Source organism: Sabethes cyaneus, chromosome 3 (genome assembly GCF_943734655.1).
Source record: "Sabethes cyaneus chromosome 3, idSabCyanKW18_F2, whole genome shotgun sequence".
NCBI lineage: Eukaryota > Metazoa > Arthropoda > Insecta > Diptera > Culicidae > Sabethes > Sabethes cyaneus.
In genome coordinates this window covers 101,596,627-101,620,260 of record NC_071355.1, presented here as the reverse complement: position 1 = coordinate 101,620,260, position 23,634 = coordinate 101,596,627, and the positions used below count along the sequence as shown (strand labels likewise).

Here is a 23,634-nt window from a genome sequence, read left to right as displayed (position 1 = left end):
GGTATTTAAATTCAGTTTTATTATTCTGAATAATAGTAGTTTTTTGTAATAACAAACCAATTTTTATCAACTACACCCGCTAGGGTGGAGGTGGGTGTACATAGGTAACGCAATACGAGCAAGTTTTTCATAACATAAACATAATCTATGAATGTAGTTACCATAATATACGTACACTGGTGAGAAATTATAGTGCGGGATTGTACAGGTGAATTAAATTGAAAACAGTGTCACGGTCACAGAGCAGTTTAAGTAGGGGTAATTCGGGTATAACCGACACTGTGGGCAAAACCGACACCTCTCGATTTTTTAAGTTATAAGCGGTTTTTTGTAAAACAAGCGTCTAATGCATTCTGTTTACACTTGTTATTTCTTACATTTCTTATATATATATCATCTTAACACCGGCGAAGTTTCACAGCTGTAAAAACAAAAAGCAAAACAAGACCGGTAAGCAGTGAAGAAACAGTCCTTGTAAAATTTGGCAAGTGGATTTTAAGTGGCTTAGTTAGTAAATTCGATGTTTTTTACATCCTTGATTTATCAGCGATTATTCTTTAGTCTACTTTGTAAAAATACAAGTGATTTTTTCGTTTATTGCTATGAACGCCCAAATCGGCAGGGAAGCAAAAAGCAATGTATAGACCGGTGATCGGGCTCCATAACCTGCACACCGACACGAACGATAACGACCAGCGAAGCATCAACTTTGCGTCTTTCTGAGGCTTGGCGATCAAAAGCACCTTCTTTCCCCACAAAGATATTCACAAGGCCAACTGGAGATCACCTGACCAACGAACCTCGAACCAAATCGACCATATTCTCTTCGAGACTACGCGCACGTACTGCCAGCTTGAAGCTTTGCCTTCTTCTGTGGAGCTAGATGCTTCGTCCCTCGAAAACGGATGAAGTAGGATATGCTCGGCCGTCAACGAGGCCACAACCGCGGTGCTAGGTGTGGAAACCTTGAGTGCACGAAATCATTGGTTTGACGGAGAATGCCAAGAAGCGATAGAGAGGAAAAAAAGCTTGGGAAAACTATCTGAGCATATCCACGAGAGAAAATTTGGACAAGTATCGACGAGCGAGGAATGGGTTGACCACGATCCTGAGGAGGAAAAAGCGCCAGAAGGAGGACAGAGATCGTGAGGAGCTTGAACAACTATACCGGGCTAATGACACCCGCAAGTTTTACAAGAAGCCGAGAAAGTGAACCAAACTCGCAAGGCCCACACACCAAAACCTGACATGTGTAGGGACGAGGGAAGGCATCTAATCACAAACGAGCGCGAGGTGGTCGACAGATGGAAGCAGTTCTTCGATGAGCACCTCAACGGCGATATAGCAGTAGGAGACACAATAGAAGTTAACCTCGGAGTCCTACCTACAAACGATAACAGCGTACCAGCTCCCGATCTCGAAGAGATCCGGCGAGAAATCGGCCTGCTGAAGAATAACAGAGCCACCGGAAAGGACCGACTCCCGGCAGAACTCTACAAAAATGGCCAAGAACCGCTAGCAACGGCACTTGACTGGCTGATTTCAAGGATTTGGGAAGAAGAGAAACTACCGGGGGACTGAATGGAAGGCGTAGTCTGTTCCATCTACAAAAAGGGCTACCGATTAGACTGCTGTAACTACCGCGGCATTAGGCTGGTCAACGCCACCTACAAGGTGCTCTACCTGATTTTGTTGCGTCGTCTATCCCCAATAGCAAGAGAATTCGTAGGGCAGTATCAGGCAGGCTTTATGGGGGCCCGTGCTACTTCGGATCAAATTTTTACTCCGACAAATCCTCCAGAAATGTCGAGAGTACAACGTGCTCACGCATCATATTTTCGTGGATTTCAGAGCAGCATACGATACCTTTTAACTCGAACAGCTATAGCAGATAATGCACGAGTACGGTTTTCCGGACAAACTGACGCGGCTGATCAAAGCTACTGTGGAACGAGTGATGTGCTACGTGCGCGTTTCGGGGACACTCAAGTCCTTTCGAATCGCGCAGAGGGCTACGGCAAGGGGAAGGCCTGTCCTGTATGTTATTCAATATCGCTATCGAAGGTGTGATCCGGCGAGCGGGCATCGAAACAAGAGGAACGATCTTTAGCAACAGAAGCCAACTCCTAGCCTTTGCAGACGACCTCGACATCATTACTAGAAACCGTGGGACGGCGGAAGCAATCTACGCCAGACTAAAAACGGGGGCTAGGAGGATACGGTTACAAATTAATGCGTCGAAAACCAAATATAAGGTAGGAAGAGGCTCCCGAGAAAGTAACGTTTGCCTCCCACGGACAGTGACTATTGACGGCGATGAACTGGAAGTGGTTAATGAGTTCGTATATTTGGGATCTCTGGTCATCGTCGACAATAATACAAGTAAGAAGATCCAATGACGCATTCAAGCTGGAAATCGAGCCTACTTTTCCTTCCGCAAGACGTTTCGATCTAGGAGCATACGCCGCCGCACAAAGCTGACGAGGTACAAAACGCTAATAAGACCGGTAGTCCTCTACGGACTTGAAACAGTAACTTTGCTTACGAAAGACATACGTGCACTTGCCGTTTTTGAACGAAAGGTGTTGCGGACTATTTTTGATTACGATTACGAATTGGCTGAAAATAGACGATTTTTAGGCCAGATTTAAAGATTATAAATAACTTTTCCATAAATCTCATTGGGCATGGCACTGGATTTACTTTGTTCTGGTAAAAGAGACAATGAGAGAATGAGAGGACCGACGATAGAGAGATTAATAATTTTTTATCAAGCGAATATTTATATTCGGTGTACTTGACCATCACAAAATACTCAAATATCAGTTTTTTGTCTCTAAGGTATTTCTTTTGTAATACATAATCTAGAACTAAGGTAACAGGAAAAAGTAATTAAGGCTGGCAGTCCCAAGTTTTTCAACCATACGGGATCGCTTTAATAAAAGAAGATTGCCGAAAATCACGTTCGAAGAAAAGTGAACAAATCAAGCAAACTGGTAAACAGGCATGGCAAAAACTGGCTAAGATCGAGACAATAGTTTTGGAGAGAATTTCATCAAAAACTGCTTTAAAGGAAAAATAACGAATTTTACATTTAAAGCAAGCGAATATAACGGTGTTATTTAAAAGTAATCTTTAGATTACTTTCCCCATCCGGTGGAATGAATCAAAAACCTTATGATAAAATGATACGGGGCAATTGACAGAAATTGTATTGTTTGATATAAGGTTCTACTTCCAATTCGGTATTTTCATTTCTATATTGCATCATGTTGGCATCTACAATTATGTAATAAGCCCTCTTATCACTCCCTAGATTACCAATGAGATACATACATCATTCTCCGGAAATATTCATAAATAATGCATTCTTCTACCAACTATGACTAGATGTGTAAAACTAAAATTTCTTAAGCTAATTTCCATCGTTACATCTTAGTTGGGCACAAACACTACAAACCACTAACTTATCAGGTATCAGGAGCGATGGAAACCTTACGATTATACGCATAATGTATATATTATTTGTGCAATCGATTTTTACCCTCTACCTGCTGATGCTTTATTATCGACATAATCGCGATAAAAATACATTTCTTCCCTTCAGATGGCCAGGGGTTTCCTTTGACGCATTTATTTTTGTTACTTTCACAACCATACGTACTCCGCGCCTCGATACAAGCTGCCTATAAATGCGTAATTATGCGTACCCATTTCACGACAAGGTAAAATCGAACAAATTTTCCATTTTGCCTTTGCTTTGCATAGCCTCTAATTTCTGTTTTATGGTTTGAATTTAATTAATTTTCATGTTTGTGATAAATCGACGCGGGGTTGAAATTTATTTAAAATACCTATGCTTTAAAAAAAAAATATGGATCTCTTGGTTTGGGGAAATATTTTATTCACTGTTTTGAAAAACGAATTTGATTTTTCACCACGAAAAAAAAATCGCTTTTATGACGTAGGTATTTATCACAAATTTGAAAATAACCACCCAAAAGACACATGAAATAGTATTCATTCGAGAAATTTATCTTTATAGTGATATGTAATAGTAAGGGAAGATGAAAACTTACACTCACTTTCTATATTCCGACGGATCTATGTGTTTGATTACTTATTTGAGTACTTATTGTCAAATAAGGTAAATTTGACGCAGTGCTGTCTAGTCGTATGGAAACAGCTCTAAACATCACTATATGATATTGTTTACGAGAGGTGCTTATATTATACCCCTTCAAAACAGTCGTGATACCAATTACTAGGCGGAGGAGACATAATCTTACTCCTCCTTTGATTGCAATTGATACAGATCGCACTGTATGGAGCAATGGAGGGCCTGTTATTTCATCCAATACCATCTGCTTCTTCACAGATGGAGAAAAAATTGGGACCTGCACAGGTTCCGGAGTCTACAGACCCGGAATAAACACTTCCGCTGGGCAAATGGCCCACCGTTTTCCAAGCGGAAGTATATGCAATATACTGTAGGGGTGAAGCAGAATAGGAATTTGTTAAAAAGCGCAAGAGATCGGGACATTTTGGCAGATTTTACCCGCATTCACATATAGGAAGTTCTATGCGTGTGCAAGAAATCGATTAAAGCCATCCACGCGAATTCGATGAGCTCCAGTTTGCTAATGTTGCTAATGTTTGGCAGTTACACACTCAAGTTTGTTATGCCGTTTTCGTTTTTGTGGTGCAGCTGCACCGTTTGGTGTTACACTTTTCGCTGGATAAACGAACGCTTACAGTTCAGCTGCAGTGATGTGGTATGGGTGTGTTTGTGTTTTCCTATCTGCACCAGCTACACTCTCTGATTTTCTGGTGCAGAAAAGTGTAACAATGGTGTAGCACAAAAATCGAAAACGAACAGTTTTGGTGCAAAAAAGCTACACCGCAAAAACGAAAACGACATTAAATGAAAAAACGCCGGGTTGTAACATTTTACATAAATCAGTCTTTCCAAGGCAGAAATACAAAACGATATTAGCCTGTTAGGCATAATGGGTATTAGGCATACGGATTTTAGGTATATGCACGTGAGGGCGAATGAACACGAGGTGATAAACGATTGACCTTGTGTCCATGTGGCCTACGTCCAATAAACCTCGTGTCCATTCGGGGTCGTTTTTTATGTTTCTCATATCTTTTATGCCTCATGTCCATTATACCTGATGTACATACGCTTAGCGTGCTTTACCTTGTGTTTTTACGCCTCGTGTCCTGGCGAACGAGAATCGATTCCTGGAAGGCAATTTTTAAAGCATTCAACTGGGTTTATCCCTAAAATCCAAATTGTAAAAGAAATGGTTTTCTTTTGGTCAAACACTTAAAAAAATGTGGAATTCTATTTATTATTATGGAAGTTATAAACTCTTAACGTCAAAAAGCGTCAAAAGAAGCCCCGTACATGGTAGATGGTAATTAGTTATATCAAAATTTTAAGAAAAAGGTCTACTCTATTTCCAGTGTTGAATATGTAGTATGTCTAATATCGCTGTGATTAAATAGTAGTTTTAAAAAAACTTGCAACGTTAACGGTTAATTCGTAGTGAAAGTGTAACCTAATATTACAGCTAAATAAGTTCTCATATTGTGAGTGGCCAGGCGGGCCGTTAAAAGAAATAATGGCCGGGCCGCACTTGGATGACTCCACCGTGACAACGCCTTCTATAACTGGAGGGGTTGTGGTAAACACCACGTCTTTGAGCCTTTCACGACCAACGAACTACGACAGTTCAATATGCACCATAGATGACTTCATATCCCACCTAAAACACAAGGATCTAGAAAATGACGTGTCAAAATATTTGAGCCAAAAGCAGCGACCGCTATGTCGACGGGTACTAAATTATATACGCACCGCATGGATGGGAGCCAAGTTTACCTCTAAAACTGGTATTTATTCAACATCAACATAGCTAACGTTCTATTGTTCGATTTTCTAGTTTGTATTTGTAGAATTTTCATTAATTTTCTATATCAATTTATGTATATAGCATTTAATTTCATTCTTTTATACAAGATAATCATATCATTTTTTGGAACCAACTACATGGCGACATGGTTAACTACCACCCAGTTAGCATCGAGGTACAATGCTGGTCTAACAAGCCCGTTGTTGTATGTTCGAATCTCGGCTAGATTTAGAGTCAGTATACGTATACGATCGTTGCTCCGTAATTGCGAAGTCTGTCGATTAAGAAGGGTCAAGTCTTAAAAAACATCCTAAGCCCATGACTTTGCTTACATGGCGGTGCTAATAGGCAGAATACCGTGGACTCTCACTAATTGGAACGATTCCTCATACAAATTAGTTTTTAATCTGAACAACTGGCATCTGGCAACCTTAAATGTGCTAGAGGGCCATCTAGATACCACGTGCACAGCAAAATACCAATTTTCAACCCCCCCCCCCCCCCCTCCGTCCCTCTCCGTGAACATCCGTGGACATTGACTCAACCCCCACTCCCCTTCCTGTTTGTCCACGTGGACATTTTTTGGTAGTAAAATTCAACAAATATAAATGCATGGAGCTAAATTCTGTTTACAACTTGATTTTTTCAGTAATTATTTAAAAAAAAATCAGATGGCTTGTGTACAAGACACGACCGCATATATAGGTGACGCAGGACTACGTAAGTCTCTTTGTAGTGATAGTGGCATGTATTCATGCTTGTAATCATTCGATTCTTGGTGTATACATGCTATATGCAACATATAAACATGCTACATGCGTTGTATGTAACATTTATCAAAGTAGTAACATTGCATACGTTCAATTCGCAAAAGATTGTGCATTTGAAAACCACTTAACAAAATCAAGAACACAAACTATTGCTTTCCTGCTACCTTACTGAAATTAAAGATTGTTCCCCACGTTTAAGGGATTTTACCAATTCAATCCTATTTTATCAACAGCACATCTTTCCACTACACTTCTAATGAAACGGCAAGCATGCGTATTCATACAGAGTCGTATTATAACCGAACACTACAGCTGTAGCACATTTTTCCAATACAGATATCAAATTCGCCGAGGTTTAATCGTCTCGCAGTAAAGAATTTGCAATCTGTTGGGATAACGAACTTGTCATTTTTTCTGGCATACTTCCCTAACACAGACATCAAATTGGACTAGGTTTAATCGCGTTCGTAAGAAATCTGTTGGCACGAGGGGGCTTTAACACTCTTTCTGGCGTGCTTCCCAAGCAAGGACATCAACATGGTCTAGGTTTAACCGCGGTGATAAGAAACTTACTTCCCAAGCATAGATATCAAATTGGTATAGGTTTAGATCATCGTAAAGAATCTTCCAACCAATCACGAAGCGTGAATTCTGGTAAAACATAGGTTCATTATTTTCAATTTTTCAATAGTTCAACATCAAGAATCCACACTTTTCTTCATTTGAGTCAATTCTTAGAAGATTTCCCGATCGATTGGTGTAAGAATATTGAAAATCGATCGGAAAACCGCTGAGCTATTAGCGCTCAAAACCTTTCATTTTTCGTGACGCTCGCATTTTTCGATTTTTTGGAATGACACCCTATCTCAAAACTTGCCGTAAGACGTAGTCCTACGTCAAAATTAAGAAATAGGTTTACGTAAATAGAAGCTGTAATAGGCCTGTTATTCAGCCTAATTCTTCTGTCCATAGCGATTCTTGTCTACTATGAAATATTATCGACTATAAAAGGAAGCCTGTTTCTGCTTAACTTTCGCTTGACGATTCTTATCCGTCAAGAGTATCCCTGTCCAACCAGTGTGCCTCAGCTTGGCCGATGACTTCAACACAACACAAGACTTTTCCGACGTGGTTCGTAAAACTTTCTGAAGGCGAATCCTTTTGGAAATACGCTGCCTATAAATATTTGGTGAGCTACATTTAACTTTATAATGCATAATGCATTCCGCGTATTCCGCACGATCAAATAAGTCACGTAACTGGTGATCGCTCGTGGGTTTAATTCTGTGACGCTTCTTAGAGTGAGATCGTATGTTTTGGGTATATTTTCTTTAACTTTGTCATTTACCAAAGGATGCAAAGCATTGTGAAATAACAATAATGTTGTGTATGCAGCACAAAACTGGACTTTCGAAAAAACGGCAAACGATTTTTCTTCCGTACCGTACATTAAAGCTAGTGTCGGAAGTAGTGCACTGTATAGTACGTCTAATTTGCTATACAGCGCACTAGTTCCGACACTAGGTTTAATGTACAATACGGAAGAAAAATCGTTTGCCGTTTTTTTTTCGAAAGTTCAATTTAGTGCTGGTGACACAATAATAGATTGCATTACTTCAGCATTTAGGCATCATCAATGTGTATTAACGCAAAGTTAGGTAAGATATCCGCTTTCGAAATGCTCGGTGCATGGGTTTAGGTCAAATGCCTCAGAAATGCATGTGTTTACATCAAATGCCGACAAACGCCTCAGAAACTTAAACACAAACTCTGATAAACCGTTTATGCTAATTTACATATTGAAAAATTAATTCAACATTTCTATTCTTTGTATGAAAAGAAAGCTTGTCCACGTGGACATTTCCATACCCCCTCCCTCCCTTCCGTGGACAAGCATCCCCCTCCCCCTCTAAACTGTCCAAGTGGTATATGGATCGCCCCTAAACTTGTTTGTATGAACTAGCCGCCCTGCCCTTGTTATTGTTATTCGATGGTTTGATTCTGAGAGAGAGGAGCAAGCTGGGATTGTTTTTGTGCACCGAACTGTTAGTGCGAACCGATCTGTCACTGTGAACCAGGCTAGCTTGATTGAATAAAAAAGGGGAAGTATTTACTTGCCTCCCAGTTGGCCTCGAGGTAAGACGCTGGTCTAATAAGCCAGTCGTCGTATGTTCAAATCTCGGCTGGGAGAGGCTGTTAGAGTCAATAGGATCGTAGCACTGACCCCGTACTGTCCTGTATTCTAACAGCTGGTTGCGAAGTCTGTCGTATAAAAACAGGTCAAATTTCGATAACGAAATTAGCACCCAGGCTTTGGTTTTTTGTATTTACTTGCGATAAAATTTTAAACCACTCATAAACCCGAGCATGCTAACTTGATTTAAATGGTACTATTTGAATTTAATGCATGAAAAATAAGAAGAAAACGAAAACAATCAATCTGTCACTCAGCTGGTTTCTCTGTCTCAGATTTGACTTAGTTGGCAGTTGCAAGCAGCGAATAGTTCGTTCTCCAATCAAATTTTTATCTGAATCGTTGCGAAAACGGAATGTGGAACAGATTAAACACGCTAGATTAGTACAAACAAATCGAATTTATTGACATTGTCCTCACATCAAATGATGTTCCGTTGTTTATGGCATTTAAACCATTTTCAATTTGCACATATCCAAATTAGCAGGGTTCAAATTAAAAAATGTTCAGATTAAAAACGGTCAAATGTGCGGGGGTACACGGTATATCGTAAATCGTACCTATAGAAAACAGTTTTCTTGACATCGTTATGTTCTTAGAACTGTGTCTGATGAGAAAAAATATCTAAAAATGCAAAACTGTATAATAGTTGGTTTTTATGTGTTTAGATGTTGGGTAGATGTTCATTGTATATGCACAATGCCGCCATAGGATTGCACATCGTTAGTATTTGCAAAAGTATATTAAGGTTGTTGGATAATAACTGTACTCAAATCAAATTACCTTTGCATAATGCATCACTTCCATAGATGAATAATAAACACCGAGTGCAGCTCTATAACCGTCTCGTTGCGGTTTCTCTTTGTCAAATAAAAGAAAATAACTGCTACAGTTCGCATCTAATAGCTAATGACACTTTTTATAAACCTATAATATTACTGCTTTGTCAGTTGCTTGCAGAACAAACTGCGGGGAGAAGCGTTGATAGTCAATGATTTTGAATTATCAAAATTTTTTTAACCTGCTCATGCATTGATAGTTTGCAGTTAAATTTGTCTTACGGATTGGAAAACTCTGAAATTTTTGCCTGAAATGAAGCTCACATTTAGTTGATTGGAATCTTTGCGAATCATTTTCTAATGAAACATGCCTATAAAAGCAAATAAATTGCTTCAGCGGCTTGGTATTAAATTCATTCGTTGCCAAGAAAAAAGTTAACCGTTCACCATTGCCAAGAAAAATACCAAGAATGCACGAAACAGAATACCTGTCTATACGAAGTTTCTTGTAAATTGGACCACCATTTAAGTATCTCATTATCAAATAGATAATTTTCATAAATTTATTAGAACAATAGAATAAGGTCGTTTTAGGTTTTTAATATTTTTGTGTAACTCAGAATCAAAAGCATGATTATCTCTACTATTAGTTGAACCCGAATCGTACGATCTGGTAAATATAAAAGAAAACTGCGGATTTTTTTCCATTCACCGTTTTATTATAGCTATGTTGTCAAGATGACGTATCAGAACTATCAGAAGCCATAGTCATTGTTTGACTAATAGCATTTGTCCAGCCCGGTGATGCACTTCGGAAGAAATGCACTACTGAGCTGGGAGTTGTTCTCCAAATATCAGAGGGTTCTAACAGCCCTCTTTCGAAGAACCTTAATCTTAATCTTTTATTGAAAATTGCCGGACATCGGCATAACAGGTGTTCCGAGTCTTCTTTTTCTATGCCACAGAAGCGACATACAGGGTGCTTCACCTTTTATGTCGGTATGAAAACATTGAATAACTTTAAGAAAAAACAACCGATTGCTATTAATAATGCATTTTTATTTAGTTTGGTTCCTTAAAATTTTCTTGGTTTAGTTTTTGAAAACAATATCAGTTAAGTGACCACCTTTATTAGAAATTACAAATTGACTCCTTTTTTCCGCGTTTTCCATTACCTTTTTAAGCATCTCGGGTGTTATAGCGTCGTTTTCCGTACGAATATTAGCCTTGAGCTCGTCAATAGTTTGTGGCTGGTTGGCGTAAACCTTGCTTTTCAGATAACCCCACAAAACGAAGTCCGGGGGGGTTAAATCAGGTGATCTGGGTGGCCAGTCAATATCTCCTCTTTTTGACACCAGACGTCCCGGAAAATTTCGTCGCAGAAATTGAATTGTTGAATTCGCAGTGTGGCATGGTGCATCGTCCTGTTGAAACCAGTAACCTTCTAGACCTTTTTCACGCATTCGTGGGAAGATATAATGAGCCAATATCCACCGATATCGATTTCCATCGACAGTTTCATTTTCTTTGAAAAAATATGGACCAATGATGGTTTAGCGCAAATCCCGGCCCACACAGTTATTTTCCGATCATGCAAGGGCATTTCGTGAATCTCGTGAGGATTCTTCGTTCCTCAAATGCGGCAATTTTGCTTATTAACACCGCCAGAGAGGTTGAAATTGGCCTCGTGAGTCATCAATATTGTGTTCCAAAAATTAGGCTCTGCGTCAAACATTCGAGCGACTGTTTGGCCGTATTCTAAGCGACGTGGACGGTCTGTCGGCAATATTCTTTGTGTTAATTGCACTTTATAAGGAAATAAACTCAAATCATTCTTCAAAATGCGCCACATGATTTTACTGACGCGAAAATTCTGAGCGCGGCGGCGATACAAAACTGTTGGGTCCTGAGCAACACTCTCCTTCACTGCTTCAACCAGTTCATTGGAACGTCTTGATCTTTGATGAATGGCATGTTGACGATCTCCTACTGTCCCGTGCGCAAGAAAATTCGACATGAAACGACGAATAGAATTGTCAGATGGTGCCTTTTTGCCGCGATATTTTTTCCGATATGCACGTTGAGTTAACACAATGGAACGACTATTTTCGATGTAAAGTGTCACTATTTCAGCGCGTTCTTTCGGTGTGAAGCGATACATGGCGAAAAATGTACTGAAATATCATTTCCAAAACATATCTAATGAAAGAAATCGGTTGGTAAATGTGAAAGTTATACAGCGTTTACATACCGACATAAAAGGAGGAGCACCCTGTATATCATCTTGAAGTTTTCCCATTACCTTCAGATGATATCGGCTCGGACAATGTCCTGTTATAAGACCAGATCTTTCTTGGAAAGCTCCAGGATTTTGCGAGTCATTGAAACGTTACCGATAAACCGTTTCGACTGCCTAGCATTGAAAGTGTTATTCCAATTTGATTCCCCTTTCGAACATTCCCATGCTTTCAGCTCCATTTTTAAAGCAGAAGCAGATAAGCCACAGAAGGGATCAGATCCTACAAATTCATGAGATGATCCGAGTCTTTCAAGCGCATCAGCTCTTTCATTTCCATCGATTCCACACAGACCTGGGACCCAGTACAGGTTGACTTGGTTACGACAAGACAATTTTTGGAGTGATTGAATACATTCCCAGACAAGTTTAGATGTGTGTCGCCGACTTTAGAGCGTTTAGAGCTGCCAGAGACCAGAAGTAAAATTGATCGTTGAACAAACGTGACGCGTTTTGATTCGCTCCGCACAGAAAAGAAATTCCGTTCGTTACAATCCATTATCTTAGTCGCATCGTACACGCGTAAAAACAACGCGTAAATTTTGAAAATCGTGTAAAAACTAAAAAAAAGGTACTTCAGTGTACCTAAAACTTGTCATTCCTTTTATTATTAGTTTGACTTATCCTAACGATAATGACGTCTATTTTACAATCGGGAATTAGGTAATAAATATTTCGCTGTAGGTACTAGCGATCTCCAAAAAACAGCAACATGGTATCAAAGTTCCATCCGATGAACTTTCAATTTTTGCAAAACTTGAATAAATCGGAATGCCTTGATAAAGAAAACGAACTAAATTTCGCGATGATCGTAATCGGCAGCTCAGTGCGAATCAGTGCGATCAGCTTTTTGTTTACAAGTTTCGTTATTTGACATGTTTAACCTTTACTACCTTTAATAAACGCTTCAATTTTTAACGAACACATGTGAAGCACACTACAGTGTTTGTCGCACTAACGCAAAAACCTTAGCCACTTTTGTTTTCTCCTTAAACCGAAAACCAAAATTATAACTGGATTTTTATCGAAACTAGTTATCAAAACTCCAGCTGCGGTATTAATTGGCAGGTCGGTTTGGTGAAAGGCAATGTGTTAACTCTTAACCAATAGCTACCTAATGACGCCAGCAACCGTTGCATCCAAAATTAATTTGTTCAAGTGCATTTGCGTCGCCGTGATAAGCGGAAGAGAGGAGACGCAAAGAGAATCTCATTTGGACCTTTTCACATGTTGCATTGTGATTTACAAGGCATTCTAAATTTTCACTGCTTCTGAGTTTTCCTCTTTACGTCTTGCTCTATAATAAAAGCTTAGAGCTATAATAAAAGCTATAATTTTGTTACTTTCTTATGATTTTGACGTAGAACTACGTCTTACCGCAGGATGTCAATCCAAAATTTGAATTCAACCCAGCGTCACGAAAGAATAAAAGATTTTGAACGCTAATAGCTTTGCCAATTATGAATGGATTTTCAAAGTTAAGATACCGATCGACTCATAAAAGATGTAGCAATTATGTGATTTCTATTGTAACATTCTTTTTCAATCACTAATTAGTGAAAATCCACGAACAGTTTCAAGGTCAAATTATCCCATACATATTCTTTGTGATCGCCTTGCTCCACAGGCAGGGACGATATTTTAGAAAAAAAGCAACAAAACCACCTCGTCCCAGTAGGTCGAAGATTCTTTACGACGTTTAGACTTATACTAATTTGATATCTGTGCTTGGGAAGTATGCCAAAAAGAGTGATAAAGTCCTCACGTCCTAACAAGATTTCTTCGGACTGCGACAAACCTAGTCCAGTTTGATGTCCTGAAAGTAAACAATTTTGTTAAAGCATAAAACCATCCGTTCCTTACAACCTAGTTTATTTTTAAACATTGAATCTAGTCCAAATTGATGTCCTGAAGGTGAAATGTCACAGAAAAGTGAGTGCAATCATTTCCTTTCGCCAGATTGTATCCACATTCGCGACTACGAAGTTGCTAATATTTGTTTGGTTTTTGCGTGAGAAAAAAGTGAAGGAAGTATTTTGGCTTTTGTTTTCACACAAGTTTTGACAATTGGTTTTCGTGTAAGTGCGAACAGGATTAAAAATATCTTTAGCTTTCGCAGTGTCGAATAGGTACTGCAAGAATTTTTTCGGAACTGTTGTCTTACAAGGAAACACGGCTGAAGGGATATTTGTGCATGTGAAGTAACGCACCAATTCTCAAAGTGAGGAAAATCAGCGACTCTTTTATTCGAGAATAGTTTTGAATGTTTTAATTGCTGCTTTGCGTCAGTTAGTTGCCTGCAATTCTTTACTATCCAATAGTCAAGCATTCATTTCTTTCGAAAACGATGGAGAAGACAAGGCAGAAGGGATCCGCAGTGGTGCTAATGTATATTTGACCGTCAACTCAGTATAAGGCAGTAAGGTACAAAATATTTTGCAAACAACTTTAACTTACTTAGTAGCCTTCAATCATTAAAATGAATAAAACGATCTGAAAAATTATCGACTTGCAAAAATTTGGATTACTCTACCTGTAGCACAGTCAAGCCATTTTAACATAACAATTTTTTGATATCATCAAAATACATATATATGTAAATAGTGTTTGATATTACCGAGAGAATTTTGTTAATAGCCGGGGGCGTGAGGAAGATACGGTTCGTTAATTGTGTGCTCGTTAGTTGAGCCATCGTGATGTCCGAAATTTTCAATTATTCGATTACCGATTAATCGGTGAGCGTTGTCTGGACTAATCGATTAATTCAACTATTCGTATCAGTGGTGTTCGATTAAAAATATTCGAATAATTCTTTGATTAATTCGATTAACGAGCATTATTCGGGCATTATTCGTACTCATTGAACTATTCGATTAATTCAACTACTCGTGCTGGCAGCTATCGATTAAAAATTATTCCAATATTCCATGTGTTATTAGTTGAATTAATCGAACGATTAACAGACATAACTAAGGCCATGCTCAAACTTGAATGTCAAAATTCTATTAAACTGTCAGTCGGCCCAATTAACGGATTCAGACTGTACTCCGATTCTGGCACTGGTAAAAATATTTGTTTTCAGCATCTCAAATTACACATAATACATACCAAAAATACGATACAATTAATTAGCACTATTATTTACTTAACGCTATTTTACGCCACAGATATGTAAATATGGTGTGAAAGACAAGTCAAGGTTTCTTCGCAATACCCCGCCTAACGTAGTTCTACGCCAGCTACGCGGTTGTGTCTGGAATACAACCTTTCTGATTTTTTTCCATCTGTTGTGAAATATCGTTATAAAAAGTAATTCAAATAGCATCGACTTAATTTATAAGCCATGCGGCCATGAGGTTTAGTTCACTATATTTATTAAATTTATTAATTAAAAAATGTTGCAATTTCAATTTGGATGAAAGAGACCTTGATTTTTTTCTAATACCGTTTTTGATCATGCTCACGTACAAAAAACCACGAAAGTCTAAGTAAATTCTTCCCATTTTGTATGATCATTTTTAAAAAGGCCCAGTTACTTCGAGAAAGATAATAACTCTTGAAAATGAACAATACCATAATTTCAAACTAAAATACCATAGTTCAATGAATGATTTTGTAAACCTGCAAAAGTGGACACAGATGCTCTGTGACTAAAGTTTATTTAAAAAACGAAACTGAACACACAAACATATTTTATGTGGTTTTGTACTCTGCTATTGGGATGTGAAGAAGCATGTTTGTTTATGCTGTTTGTCTAAGGTTCATATCTCTTTTTTATGCCTCTATACACTCGTAATAACACCCGCCATCATACGTGTTTACCTAAATCAGTCATTCCACTAGCAGACACAGAAGACACCATAAATGAATACAATTTCACTGACTGCACTCGACTCAACCCCAGCAGACTCGCAAGGGAATTATACTTTGCCAAAACAATAAAAACGATTGACATGTTTATTTTCACAAATTGATATAGCACACGAACCAGCAGATATCTTTACCATGCACTGTCTTCAATGCAACCATTGTGAAAAAACGGCCACGATATACAGCACTTAATTAAAATCCTTACATATATAGGTAGGTTTTGTTTCTAATTCCCATCGTAATAAATAAAGCCATTCTAATTTTCATCATTTGTTGGATGGATTTAATGAATACTCCAAAAGTTCTGGTGCTGATTTGACTAAAACACACTTACCTTCCGATCCGTGAACTTTGAAATCACTGAAGAGCGACTATTAAAGCATATTTTTAAAATTACGCAACTGACTTTATTCGAACGATTAGTCGCCATTGTCTCCTTCGTCGCACGAAAAAACGTAGGAAATTTGGCTAGTAGGACTTCTTTAATGATAAAAAGCATTTAAATAGATCTCAGCTCACTTTGATTGATCGCGTATTATAGACAACTAACTAAAATATTAGGAAATAACTAGTTTTGCATTGTGTGTCATAAAAATGCTGATATTTTTAATAATTTGTGTTGGACAGAACGGAAATAGGCAATTACGACGATGTAGCAACATACCCTAGTATATTATTTACCGATACCATACAGCTTGTACTACAATAGGACAAATAAATGATAAGATATAGGGCCCTATTCTGTAAGTCACGTCGAGCAACTCGGCTCGACTCAGTCACTGTCGAGTGTCGAGTGCAAGAAGAACGGGCAGCATAGCGGTTCATTGCACAACCAAAACAAAGCTAGCTCAGGCGTCACTAGCTAACCTTTTAGTCACTAGCTTTTTAGCGGTGGACTCAGTCGAATTACTCGACAAAACCGGGTCGCGTGTGACTTACATGATACCAAAAGTCGACTAGTCGAGCAAAGTGACACTCGACGTGACTTACAGAATAGGGCCCATATTTTCGGTTCGTTATGCAACAGTCTATCACAAGTAATAAAAAGATTAACCTAATTGGTGAATGACCAATTGGTTAAAACCACATTAAAAATAATAATTTCAAAAAAGATTAACCTTATTCCACTTCTCGTAAAAACATGAATGCTTGGAGTACTTATTAATTTTCACTATCTTCGATCCTTATGAAATCGAAGCGTCTGACCAGAGTTATTGACGAGGGGGGAGGTCCAAATAAAGTGAAGAGTCGTTGTTTTGCTTCCGATATAGGGATTATCCGGGTCCTTGCCGTGAGAGGTGTGAATGCTAATCACTACACCGGGATTGACCCCCGGAATGAATTTATTTGCGAACAAATTAGATATAGGTAAAACTCCTAAAGAACCCTATTCTCACAGTCACTTCACCTAAATTTTTTAGGCGAGAGCACAATTTGCGATTTTGACACTCACCTAGGTGACTCCGGTCATCCGAGAGACTGTAAAAGTCAAATGGAGACTATAAAGTAACGTTAGGGTGACTGTAAGAATGCGGCTCGTGAGTGAAGTGAGGTGAGTGCGGTGACTGTGAGAATAGCGCCCAAAGTCATTTGTCTTCTTTTTCATATAGGTTCTATGGGAAATTAAACAGAAAAGATCCCAACCAACTAAATATGAGCTTTATTAAATGCAAAAACTCCGAAATAGACGAAATTTATTAAATGCCAAAACTCATGATAGGCATGAGCATTGAGCAAACGTAAGAATTTCGTTGAACAAACTCATTGCCTGTCCATTTTTCTTTTCGTGCTTTTTTCATCATCAAACTGGCGAAGCGGTATCCCCTATTTAAAACCATCTTGGGCCTAATTTAAATTGTTTTCTTACTTTCAATCGTTCCGGAGTAAATTCCAAAAAATACGCAAAAATATGAAAGTTTTACTTAGTATTGCATATTTCATATCACTTATGATTTTTGTTTTGTTGAATTGCAACATTTTACGTGATAAAAGCGCTGAAACTTTTCAAATATGTAAATGTTATAAATTGATTTTCACGCGGTTTCACCTTAAATCGCAAAAATTCTTTATTTGAGATGCCATTCGAGGGTTCGTTCTTTCTTAGAATTTTATGGTATGAGTTTTTATCATCCCAAACCCATCAAGTGCACATTAAAAATAAGCGGATTGTATTAATGTGGTTTCATATTATTTACGTTTACATATCTTGACTGTGAGCTCGAGGAAATCGTGACACCACCGAAGTACCGACCTGAATCGATTGCGGCGCTATGTGCCGCAACGCGTTTCACCGAGGCGGAAATTAAACGGATTTACCGTGGCTTCAAGGCAGAATGTCCGGCTGGTATCATACGGGAGGAAACATTCAAGTTTATCTATTCGCAGTTTTTTCCCCAGGGAGGTAAGTTGATATAAAACTATACAGAAACTTAGTAAATAGAACTAGATATAAAATGTTATCTCTAAAAATATGTGAAGAGTTTGGTTAATAACATCGTTGATTTTAGGTTGATTTCATGAGTTTACTTCTTTTGTTTTCTGCAGCTAATACGGGCCTCTACGCTCACTACGTGTTCAATACCTTAGATAAGGACCACACCGGAATTCTAAGCTTTGAGGTGAGTTGTTTGAAGGAATAATCTGTTGAGTCATAATATGAGTATGTGTCCTGGTGGCTCCCAATCTGGTGGAGCGTCAAACTTTTGCAGTATAGAGAAGATCAGTTTCGTGTGTTGCAAAATAATTTTTTAGCGCAATTCTAATTGTCAAACAAAATAAATGCACAAAAAATATTATTACATTTTTAAACTTACTTTTATTAATAGGAAAAGGAAAACCCCTGGGAATGAAGCATTAGCCTCTTTTCCCACAGGCACAAAACCTTTCCATCATTTTAATACTCAATTCGTGTCAAAAACACCCCATTTTTGTTAATACGAGTTTGCTTTGTTGTTAATTTTCTCTCCACTGACTGATGTACCATGTTCTGGGCATTTATTTATTTATTTATTTCCAACCCAATCTTCTCTGTTTCTCACCGTAATTTGTCCAGCCACGGCCATAGATGTTCTATCGACAACATCCATGTAAAACCAGCGAATTGACTAGATTTATTGAAGTTGTGGTTATATCCGATTGGTTCATAACACTTTGAATGCTATATGAAAAAGCAAACATGAGAAACCATAATGTTGACAAAGCCCTTTGTGGGATTCGAATGATTTCAACAGCCCTCCCGAAATCCCATACAATACTGCGTACCATTTAACGCAGGCTTAATTGATTTGACCAGTTTTCCATAAATCTCATTCTCGTTCATGGTTTCCCGTAGCACATTGCTAGCGGTCGATGGCATCATACACAGCTTTGAAATCAAACAAAAATTGTGCTCGCAAACTCTACATTTATGCATTCATTGCTGCAGCATGAATATTTGATCCGTCATTGACTGTCCTTCAACGAAGCTGAGAGAGCACAGATTTCTTGACATTTTGATACTAAAATCATAACATTCTGATCATGCATTCAAAAGTTATCATCTTTCAAAAACCAAAATTCCGAAAAATTCCGAAAATAATTAAAGCGCGAATATTCCCTTTTTTACTTTTGAAGGAAAAGGACATCTAGAACAAAATGATTGACCTAAAAAGTTTTTCTATGAGTAAATTTCAAGCATTATTTCAATTTTGTAATATATCTGAGTTGAAAAAATATCTGGGCAGAGCGTTAGACATGAAAAAAGAAAAAGAGAAATTGGACTTTTTCTTACCTGGCGCTTCTCCAGATAATTATTTTTGCATGAAAATCAGAAGTTAAGGTTTTTTTATGTGTACTTTCATGATAAAATAGTCAATAGCTTGATCGCATCGTTTTTACGGTGTTGCCCGTTAGAGGGTTAAATGCAACTTAAATGCTATTTTGGCAAAATATACAGCTACTTTACTGATAACCTTGTTATAGTGCTGACAATGCTAATTTACAGCTAATTACCGACACGAAGAATTTAAATACAATTTTGGATGCCAATTTACAACACCTATGCAGTCAAAAAGCTAATATACAACAACGTACATTATAAAATGCCAGATACGCTGATTTACTGCTTATGGTAATGCTTATTAGTTACCAGGAATGGGTAGTTTAATATACAAATTTGCAATTTTCCCTCACACTAAAGTAAAAAACCACTCCCCTGTCCCCTCATTGCATACCCAGAAAGCGGATAGTAATATTCGCCATGATTGTACAACATTTCGCCGAATATCATTTTGCGAAAAACCTTAAGCGGAATGTACCATTTCACGGAAAAAATTTTTTGTGGCAAGTACCATTTCGCGATCCTCTCCTTACTCGTTGTCGCTCGTTCCATGAAACCCAGGTAGACCTAGGAAAACAAATAAACCTAGACAGTAGTGATTTCTGCGAGTTGCCTCCCCCCAGTGGGCGGCGCTTCCGACGGCGGGTCGCCGGCAACACTCGCGGCCGTCTCGTCCTGAATGATCTAGTGTTACTATAGATAGTTTTTGTGGTCTTGTTATTGACTAATGTTTTATGGAAGAATCTCGAATTTCTCGAGTTCGATTAGTTTGTTGAGTTTCGCAAAAATTTATGTTTTATTTGTATGAGAGTCCATATCCCCCTACCACAGGGGTGAGAGGTCTCTAACTATCATAAAATAAATTCGCCAAATTTGGTTCCATTTGCTTGATTAGTTGTCAAGTTATAAGAAAATTTGAATTTCATTTGTATGGGGCCCCTCTTCTAAACAAGGGAGGGATCTTAATTCATCATAGAAAAAATTTCTGGCCCTTAAAGGCCCCACATGCCAAATTTGGTTTCATTTGCTTGATTAGTTCTCGAGTTATGAGGAAATTTATATTTCGTTTGTATAGGAGCCCCCCCTCTTAAAGTGGGGAGGGGTCCTAATTCACCATAGAAAATATTCTTGCGCTCGAAAACTTTCACATGCCAAATTTGGTTCCATTTGCTTGATTAGTTCTCGAGTTATGAGGCGATTTGTATTTCATTTGTATGGAAGCCCCCCTCTTAAATGGAAGAGGAGTCATAATTCCCCTTCTAAACTGGGGAGGGGTCTCAATTTACCATAGAATAAATTCTTGTCACCAAAAACACCCACATACCAAACTTTGTTCTATTTGCTTGATTAGTTCTCGAGTTATGCAGAAATTTGTGTTTCATTTGTATGAGAGGGTGAGCCGCCCCTACCATCATAAGAACCTTCCCCGACCCCAAAATCCCCTGCATACAAATTTTTACGTCCGATCGATTCAGTAGTTTCCGAGTCTATAAGGGTCAGATAGACAGACAAAAATGCATTTTTATAGGTATAGTAGGACGACTTTAAATTGAATACAAGTTTTGCTTTGAAATTCACTGAATTCAATCTGTTATATGAGTATTTTCAGTTGCCTGCGGTCCAACAGCTCAATTTTTGGTTGCAAAAAAATTGCATTTTAACTTTCAATTATTAAATTAGATGATTTCATAAATCACGAGGCCTCAACAGTTCAATGAATTCAACCGAAACAAAAATTTAACTCAAATTTGTAGGTATTCAACCTACTAACTCGAGTATTCTATAAAGCTTGGAACCCTTACACTTCCATATTTATGAGCAATAGGACGACTCCGCATGAAGTAGAAATTTTACTTTTAAATTCTTAGACATTCAACCTGTTTCTATCAAACAGTTTAAGTTATGGTCATGAATTATATGAATCTGTATCAAATCGTGCGATTATTCTTGGGGCTGAAAAAATTCAATCTTCACATTTAGAAGATAATTTTGTAGATTTCGGGCTGCACTCAAAACAACTAATCTAAAAAAACAAAACTTAACAATTCAATTTGCAGGCATTTAAGCCATATGACATGAGTTTATCATTAACTTAGGGGCTCAACTGCAATTATTAAATGAGTTACTTAGGGTCAATTGCTGATTTCGGCTAATGTGAGAACTGGTACGAATCTTAAGCCCCAATTATTTCATCGGTGGGCCAGGTTTTGACCTAGAATTACTAATTTGCCCAATTTTTCTCTAAAACCGAGATGGTCGATTATGCGTGGTTCGAACGTAAATATTTATTTTTATAGAGTGTCAAAACATGTGAAGGTGTGTTACAATATTTAGGAGAAGCGACCAATATAAAAATATCTAATTAATGGTGCATATTGTTCAGAATTTCGTTCAGGGTCTGTCCATACTGTCTCGTGGATCACTGGAAGAAAAACTCTGTTGGACATTCTCGTTGTACGACATCAATCATGATGGAAAAATTACTCGGGAGGAAATGACTGACATCGCGATTGCCATTTACGAACTAATGGGAGCCCGTGAGGACGGCGGATCTGATGACGCACAGATTAAAAGCAAAGTTGATAGAGTATTCCAGGTGATACAATTTGCTTAAATATTTATTTGTCTCTTAATTCCGAATTATTTCGTTATAGAAAATGGATACTAATTGCGATGGTGTGATAACGATAGAGGAATTTTTGGATTGCTGCCGAAAAGATCAGCTTATCTCGGATTCAATGGGTGTTTTTGATTCAACTATATGACCTTTGGAGAAACTGCACTCACTACCGGCGTTTGTTGTGGGACACCGCGACGATGTTGATACCACCGACAGCCTAAATGGCAATAGTCAACAGACTGATTGTATGCTAAAGCTAAGCAGAAGAAAAATATTTTTTGAATAAACGATATAAATTTGTTCTAGTGTATAAATCGGATACATCCTACGGACCAAGGACAGAGGAAATGCAAAAGACTGCCACCGTTCCAAAGACACAAACATCGGCTAGCAATCCGCCGAGCAAGTCCATCCGTACAAGCAATCGTAAGCAATCGGTACTGATGAATGGTAGGACGAAACAGAAGCAGAGCAGTCTTCGTTACCATCATCACCATCTTTATCACCAACAACAGCTCAAACACTACCACATTCCTTTTGATACGTATCAGCAACAGCAACCATCACGTCCTGCCTATTATCCCCGCAGATCTTACCCGTCCACGTGTGCCGAATACCATCCACCACAAATGACTGCTGGAATCGCCACTATCACTCCGCTCGCCACGGGTCAGTACCGTCCGGTGGAACTTGGATATCAACAGCCGCCGGAACTTCCTACTTTGGTTAAGGTAAAAGCATGGTATACTGTTTCCAAGCAGGGCTTGACATACTAATGACAACACGTATTCCTTTATTAAGTTGGACTGTGTAACTGAAGCTTTAACCGAATCCTGTTTCAAACGTCGAGGTATTATTGCTAAAAACTATATGCGAGTAGCTTTCGTTATCAAATTCGTTTGCAGTATACATATACATAAGTTTGTGTCTAGATCAACAGCGTATTTAAACGACACCAGAAAACAAAAACCGATCTCACGATTAGTTCCCTTGTAGAAAAATAACCCTTTAAACCTCAACGCTATATTTCCCATTTTAAGAAATGCGGAGAAGAATAGGAGTGCCATTTCCGTTCAGTCTAACCAAAGAATGCAAGAATTATATCTCTTTAAAAATTGCAAGAAGCTCGTGCTCGACTCCTGGTCGTGGAATTAAGAGTTGAAAAATAGGTTCTTGGCATATCAAAATGGATTGATGTTTAATTAAATTGCTAGTAACACTAAGGTCTTTTTTACACGGTTTGTTTCTCGATTTTCAAAGGATCTCTCTATTTCATATGGATACAAAAGGAACGTGCTTTAGAACTGGATGGATTTTCCACAGAGTCGGTAGCGAATGGATTAATTCAGCTTTTACTAACCGTG

General features: G+C 38.2%; 1 protein-coding gene across 1 annotated transcript in view; it reads left to right on the top strand.

Moving 5' to 3' along the window:
• LOC128739942 (Kv channel-interacting protein 4-like) overlaps positions 1-22,803 on the top strand; it is a 32,864-nt gene extending 10,061 nt beyond the window's left edge. The window contains exons 3-7 of the mRNA XM_053835442.1: positions 18,043-18,234; positions 18,378-18,451; positions 22,034-22,246; positions 22,305-22,515; positions 22,577-22,803. Of these exons, the coding sequence (XP_053691417.1) occupies positions 18,043-18,234; positions 18,378-18,451; positions 22,034-22,246; positions 22,305-22,415 (590 nt within the window). The 3' untranslated portion in view covers positions 22,416-22,515; positions 22,577-22,803. The remainder of the gene's footprint in view (positions 1-18,042; positions 18,235-18,377; positions 18,452-22,033; positions 22,247-22,304; positions 22,516-22,576) is intronic.
• Positions 22,804-23,634: the final 831 nt, after the last annotated feature.